Source organism: Leopardus geoffroyi, chromosome C1, assembly GCF_018350155.1.
Source record: "Leopardus geoffroyi isolate Oge1 chromosome C1, O.geoffroyi_Oge1_pat1.0, whole genome shotgun sequence".
NCBI lineage: Eukaryota > Metazoa > Chordata > Mammalia > Carnivora > Felidae > Leopardus > Leopardus geoffroyi.
The window spans coordinates 220,746,315-220,754,136 of record NC_059328.1 but is presented as its reverse complement, the minus strand read 5'-3'; the positions used below and the strand labels follow the sequence as shown (position 1 = coordinate 220,754,136).

At 44.5% G+C, this 7,822-nt stretch overlaps 1 protein-coding gene across 1 annotated transcript; it reads right to left on the bottom strand.

Annotated features, from left to right (window-relative positions):
• Positions 1–4,474: 4,474 nt before the first annotated feature.
• LOC123599889 (olfactory receptor 12-like) lies at positions 4,475–7,440 on the bottom strand. The gene is given in 3 exon segments (XM_045482349.1): positions 4,475–6,947; positions 6,949–7,081; positions 7,084–7,440. Coding segments are annotated over 3 exon segments (894 nt in total). The 5' UTR covers positions 7,334–7,440; the 3' UTR covers positions 4,475–6,436.
• Positions 7,441–7,822: the final 382 nt, after the last annotated feature.

Sequence of the window (7,822 nt, the reverse complement as noted above, 5' to 3'; positions counted from 1 at the left end):
GACCTCCATGTTCTTAAGAGTTCAACATGCAACAGCACCACCAGCTAGCTAAGAGGAGGACGGTGATAAATAAGAATGGAGAGGAGTCTTTGGGCTTCCAGAATCGTACTGGCAAAAATCAGGGTCAGAGAAATATTTAGCTAAAAGCATTTTATACCATTCATGCAAAAAGAAAGATGGCCCAGAGGGCAGAGCCAAAGGCCCCTGAGCATTATTCCTGGGCCATCGGACATAGTAAGGAACTTAGAGCATTTCCCAGATGGATTTCAAAATTGCTATGGTCCAGTGGCCCCTCTCTGTCCCCACTTCTCTGTTTCCTGAACGGGAGCATTTACAGAAGCTGTTCCGTGCATGTCCCACAATTGCATGTTGGGAATGTATGGATTCAAATAACCTCTCTCTTTAAGTTCACCAATCCCAGGTTGAGAAAAATTGTACTCAATGAGCCGTAATTGAGGAACTGCTCCTGAGGAACTGTGTCCCCACGTGGGCCCAATATAAGTGATGAGATCCTAGACTTTGAAGAGGTGTAGTCATGAGATAAGATTTGGGCGAACCTTGGGATAAAATGACTGTATCTTTCATGTGGGAGAGAAATTGACCAAATGAATACAGAAAAAACAATGGGGTGTCAGGCCCCCATCTCTCACTGCCTGTCTGGAGGAAGTCAGCTGCAGTGTCATTGGTCAGTCCTGGGGCCAAGTTGCATGAGGGAGCTTGGGAGAAGGTCTTTTGAGGCCTGTCCATGGACACTTGAGTGATCTTGAGCCTTTAGGTGACTTTAACCCAGGCTGACACTTTGCTGTCTCAAGGGAGACCTTGAGTGTGGACAGCCTGGTAAGCTGTGTCTACATTTCTGGCCCACAGAAACTGACGTGATAAATGTTTGGTTTTTTAGCCTCTATGTTTTGGGATAATTTATTAACCAACAATAGATAACTAGTAGAACTATTTGCCTTTCTATGTAAATTTTAGAATTAGTTCATCAATATCTTTAAAAAACCTATTGGGGGGCGCCTGGGTGGCGCAGTCGGTTAAGCGTCTGACTTCAGCCAGCTCACGATCTCGTGGTCCGGGAGTTCGAGCCCCGTGTCAGGCTCTGGGCTGATGGCTCAGAGCCTGGAGCCTGTTTCCGATTCTGTGTCTCCCTCTCTCTCTGCCCCTCCCCTGTTCATGCTCTGTCTCTCTCTGTCCCAAAAAAATAAATAAACGTTGAAAAAAAAAATTAAAAAAAAAAAAAAAACCTATTGGGATTTTGATCAGGTTTGTACTGAATCTACAGATCAAATTCGGGTGAAGGGATATCTTAACAGTATAGGGTATTCCATGAACACAATTTATGTCTCCCTTTATTTAGGCTTTCCTTAATTTTTTAAATCAGTCTTTATAATTTTACACAAATATATCTTGTGCTTATTTTGGTATGTTTATACTGAAGCATTTCATTTCTGTGATACTGCTGATACTGTTGTAAAATGTGAAGCTATTGTACTTTTAAATTTTCAAATTCCAACTGTTGATTACTAATCTATACAAATATGATTGATTTTGTATTCTGGCTATGTATCCTGAGACTTTGCTAAACTTATTTATTGGTCTATGGGATATTTCGTAGATTCTTTGAAATTTTCCATATAACTGACATTATCTACTAACATTAAACAGGCCCCAGTGAACAGTTCACTGGCATAGTTGCAACACACATGAGTGCTTATGACCATCAAAAGGCATGCAAAAAGTTGTTCATGGCAGTTTGAATTGTGATAGCCCCAAAGGGAACAGCTCAAGTGGTCATCAACAGTAGAGAGGATAAGTAGGTTGTGTGTTTATGTGATAAAGTACCGTGCAGCAGTGGGAAAGAGTGAACCTTTGGGACGTGCTACAGCATGAAGGACTTTCATGGCATTGTGCTGAGCCAAACAAGCCAGACAAAAGAGGACACAGTGTTTAATTCCATTTTTATGAGGTTCAAAAGCAGAGAAAATTATGTTATTAGAGATCAGAATGGCTGTCATCCTAGGAGCAGAGAATTAACTGGGGAAAGGCAGAAATTAGCCCCTTTGGTTCTGAGAACGTTTCAGTCTTGACCTGGGTGATAGTTTCATGGCAGTTTTCATATGTGAGAATCACTGAGCTGTTGAGGTAGTATTTGTGCATTATGGGTGTGGATAGATGAGATGGGATGAGATTGTCTCCTGTGGAGACAGTGACCTCTGAGGTGGTGGACCCTGGAGAGAGGGGCAAGAGCAGCTCCCTGGGGGCACCAGCATTTAAATGGAATGAAAGACAGGGCCCAACACAAGTGTCTGGGTAGGAATGATCTGAGGCATTTGGAAAGAACAGAGGTTGCCACATGTCCTAGACATTAAAGGAAGAGGAGCTTTCAAAGAAGAAAAGGGTTACACTTGGGCCATCACTGATAAGGACCAGAAAGTGTCCATCAGACTTGGAGACACCATTGCCAGCAATTAGATGCAGTGCTGGGTGCAGAGGCATGATTGCAAAGGGATGGAGGACAGCACAGGCAGAGACAGTGAGTGCAGAGTATGAGTTTAAAAAACGTTCATGGGGAGTGAGTGAGAGATATAAGCAGGCCACAGAGATGTCTGGGCTAAAGGGAGGGACAAGAGGTCTTTGCACACCTTTGAAGCCTGAAGAGAATGAATCAGGAAGGAAGAAAGGTCAAAATTAAGTAGAGGGACAATGCTTGTTGACAGGGAGTCCTGAAGGAGCCCACACCCAGCATAGGGTTGAGTCTTCAGCAGGTTAGGGACGATTCATCCCAGAAGATAGAGGAAGGAGGTAAAGATGGAAGTGCCTGATGGCCCCACGTTTTTAGCAAAATTCATGATGACCTACTCTGCTGATGGCGAGGCAGTTTGGGTAACTCATTTCGGTTCGGCCAACCTTCAGCATCCACCAGGTGCCAGGAACAGGGCTACAGAGACAACTGAGATGTGATCTCAGTCCTTGAGGAAAGTGCATGTGCATGCATACACACACACACACACACACACACACACACACACACACACACAGTTACCATTCATGTAACATGGGAGATGCATTGCTAGGAGTATCCACAGTGGGGAGAAGACATGCAGAAAAGTACGTAGATTTGACCTGGAGTTGGATGCAGGGACTGTGGGGGTGGGGGGGTAGGGCAGAGGGAAACAAGATGAGGTGTAGCCAGCAAACTAGGAAGGAGGTTCATTCTAGGTACTGTTGCAGACTTGTTACAAGAGGAGCACTGGCTTCCTGGAACAAGGGGGGGACTGTGATTGTCCAGAGAGAGTGCCAACATGGCCAGACTTCTCTGGGTTTGGTCTTATTAGCCTCACCATAAGGATCACCCCTCCTGAGCCTGAGGCTGAGGCACAGTTAGAAGCCCTTTCCAGGGGCCCTGATAAACTGCTTGGTCTGAGGCTGGAACAGTTATTTGCAGAGAAGCCATGGTGGGCAGGGAGAGCATGGAAAAGGTTAATGGACTGAGAGCCAGAAATGTCAGGGCCTCTGCCTAGGGTGCATTCATGATTGAACCTGGTGTGCTCTTGATTGTGGGAGAGTTCTAGGTAAGAAAGGCATATTCCTTCTCTTTGCTCTAATTTTTCATGTAGGTTTGGTTATTCTTATAGTTAGTTTCCATGTAGAAATTGTAGAATCACTTGTCCAGTACTATAAAAAAAAATCATGTTAGGATTAAGACAGCATTGAGTATATTGGCTATATTGCATAAGAATATTTATGTTAAAACTTCTTATCCATGAACATAGTATAGTTCTCCATTTACTCAGTTCTTTTTTTTTAATATTTATTTTTGAGAGAGAGAGTGTGAGTGGGGGAGGGGAAGAGAGTGAGGGGGCCAGAGGATCCAAAGTGACAGCAGTGAGCCTGATGTGGGGCTTGAACTCATGGAGTGAGATCATGACCTGAGCTGAAGTTGGATGCTCAACCGACTGAGCCACCCAGGCACCCTACTCAGTTCTTTTCTATATTTCAATAGCATTTAAAATTATATTTCTAAAGATATTGCACATCATTTGTTATTTTCATATATATTGAAGAGCTTATGATATTTTACTTTTTAAACATGAAACAATACATTATAAAATAGGACAAGAATAGATAAATAGCATGACGAGACAGAATAAGACTCTAGAAACACACCAACTTCTGTATATAGGGACACTTGGTTTATGACAAAGGTGACACTACATAGTGGGGGAAAAACGTATATGTGTATGTATATTAAAAAGGTCAGTAGGGGGGTGCCTGGGTGGCTCAGTCGGTTAAGCGGCCGACTTCGGCTCAGGTCATAATCTCGCGGTCCGTGAGTTAGAGCCCCGCGTCGGGCTCTGTGCTGACAGCTCAGAGCCTGGAGCCTGTTTCAGATTCTGTGTCTCCCTCTCTCTGACCCTCCCCCGTTCATGCTCTGTCTCTCTCTGTCTCAAAAATAAATAAACGTTAAAAAAAAAAAAGGTCAGTAGGATAACCATATGGAAAAAAAAACCCGAAATAACCCCTACATCACAAAAACCACAAAAAAGTTAACTCCATGTGGATTATAGATACTAATATAAAAGACAAAGGAAGAAAACTTCTACTAGATAACATAGAGAAATATCTTTTTGATCTAGTATGGGCAATAGTTCTTTAAACATGCCATAGGATAAAGTAACCATGAAGGAAATGGTTGGTAAATTAACTTTACTGAGTAAATTTAAGAACTTCTGATTATCAAAAAAAAATTTTTTTTAATCAATACAAGTACAAATGTGGAAGCTACAAAGAGGGCGAAGATATTTGCAAATCCTAAAACTGATAAAGGGCTCCTATCCAGAATATAGAAAAAAAATTCTACTATCACTATGAAAAAGAAAAACAGTACAGTGTAAGAAATGAGCAAAGCATATATACTTCCCCAAAAAGGACATCCAAATTGCTGCTAATTATATGGTAATCTGGTCAGCCCGTTGGCCACATATCATGGTGGCTTCATGCCCACCAGAATGGTTAAAATTGGTGAGACAGACAACATGACTTATTCGTGATAATATGCAGCAACAGGAACTCTTGTGCACTATTTCTGGGAACAAAGATTGCTGTAACATTTTTGGAAAACTTGAGTTATCCAAAAAGATGAGCAAGTCCACTAAGAATGCCCAACAGGAATTTACTCATAGCAAAACAAACAAAACAAAACAAAACAAAACATGTAAAAGAATTTCGTAGCAGCATTTTTGTAAAAAAGCCAATAAATGGAAACAACCCAAGTGTTCATCAGCAGTAAGACGGACAAATAATGGTGTCTCCATATAATTAAATTTATACGTTAGTGACAATTAACAAACTCCTACTATATACAGTCACAAGGATTAATCTCACAAAGAGAATATTAGCAGGGAAAAAAAGTCACAAAAGAAGGAACGCTGTGTGGTTCTATTCATAGGAAGTTCACGGCAGGCAAAACCAATCTGTGCATCAGAGGCAGGATAGGCGTTAACCAGAAGGGGGTAGGAGGGGTGTTGTGGAAACTGGGTAGGTTTCTTTTCTTGACCTGGGTGGGGAACTCCCTGTTTGGGTGTGATTTGAGCATTTTTCCGCAGATAGATAAAAATTATATCTATCTGTTTGTACTTCATGTCTCTCGACCTGTGACTAGGAAGGTGGATGTCCTGGCTAGAGCTCTGGGTCGTCTTTTCTAGTGACAGTGTCTCCCCTGCTTGGTACCATGAAGCAGAGCTCAAGGGATCTTCTTCCCTGAACGAAACCAGTACATTTGCCTCAGACCAGCAACCTGGCTCCTCTGTGAGAGACGCCCTGTAGTCAGACCTGAACCACTCCAGCCAAACCCACCATAGGGAGTGCCTTGGCCTTGCATTAAATGATTGTTTTAAACAGGTATCTCTGGCGATGGTGTTGAGGACAGGCTGATGAGAGGTAAATGGGGGCAGGTGCCCCTTTTAGTTAATGCTCATGTCTGGCCAACAAGAGACAACAAGGCCCTGCATCTGGAGGACAGGAGAGTGGAGGTGCTGTGATGCAAACATTTTTTTCTTCCCAGTTTGATCAAGATGCACAATCATTTGACTTCTTTCTTGTTGAATCCCATGGATTGCCCAGAGAACCATGATGCCACCCCTGTCTTGATGCCCAGAGATTGCTCTATATTCATGTGATTCAAGTTATGCTCCTTCCTTGAACATTTAGTTTGGGGTGAAGAACATCCTTATTTGTCTATACATTTCAGACTTAGTAAACATGTGGTCCATTAAACACTTTCAAGCAACATTGATCAAATGCGTAAATGAGTGAATTTCTTAACACATCTAATTCCTTCTGGAAGTGGAAGAGGTCTGAAGGGGTCCTCACATTTCAGTGTCTCTCTGAGGTCTCCATCCAACCTGTAGGACACTGTCTCCCACCAGCACATCCTTCATGTGACCATGTGTCTCTGGCCCAGCCTCCACAGGGCCTCCTTCACATCCTTGTTTCGAAGACTGTAGATGAGAGGATTGAGCATTGGGATGACCAACGTGTAGAAGACAGAGACCACCTTGCCCTGCTCCATGGACTCAATGGCTCCTGGCTGGGCATACATGACAAAGACAGTCCCAACAAAGAGAGTCACTACAGTCACGTGGGAGCCACAGGTGGAGAAGACCTTGCGTCTCCCAGCTCCTGAGCGCATCCTCAGGATGGTCACTGTGATGTAGCCATAGGAGATGAGGACTATAAATGTCACACCCACAATGATGAGCCCACAGATGCCAAACAGAAGTTCGTTGATGGCTGTGCTGCCACAGGCGAGCTGGAGCAGAGGGGACACGTCACAGAAGAAGTGGTTGATGCAGTTGGAGCTGCAGAATGGGAGGCAGAATGGGAGGCTGGTCTGTGCAACAGAGTTGAGGCAGCCTCCACAGTAGGTGCCCAGCACCAGGTGAGTGTAGGGAGTGGCACATGGTGATAGGGTAGCACAGGGGGCTGCAGACGGCCATGAAATGGTCACAGGCCATGACGCCCAGGAGGAAGCCTTCAGTGGTGACCAGTAAGGAGATGAGGAATAACTGGGTGGCACAGCAAAGGTGATGACCTTGGGTGGGGAGAAGTTGGCCGGGGCACTGGGGGCAATGACAGATGAGGAAGAAGAGTGCAGGCGGGCATCCAAGGTGATGACCATGATAATAGTGAGGTTCCCCATCACAATTACCATGTACAGGTTCAGGAGAACAGCAAAGAGCAGAGCCTGGGTCTCCAGGCCACCCTGAAATCCCTCCAGCACAAAATCTTGAAAGTAGACCATGGGGAGGTTCCCATTTCTGTGCAATGGCATGAGCCTCAGGCCTCACCAGGGGAATTACACCTTCTGTACTGGCAGACTAAGTAAGTCAAACTAAACTTCTTGCTGAAGACTGTTAAGAAAAGATAGACAACATGGCGTGCCTGGGTGGCTCAGTCATTTGAGTGTCCGACTCTTTTTTTTTTTTTTTTTTAATTTTTTTTTTTCAACGTTTATTTATTTTTGGGACAGAGAGAGACAGAGCATGAACGGGGGAGGGGCAGAGAGAGAGGGAGACACAGAATCGGAAACAGGCTCCAGGCTCTGAGCCATCAGCCCAGAGCCTGACGCGGGGCTCGAACTCACGGACCGCGAGATTGTGACCTGGCTGAAGTCGGACGCTTAACCGACCGCGCCACCCAGGCGCCCCAGAGTGTCCGACTCTTGATTTCTGCTCAGGTCATGATCTCATGGTTCATGGGTTTGAGACCCACATCAGGCCATGTGCTGACAGCTCGGAGCCTGGAGCCTGCTTTGGATTCT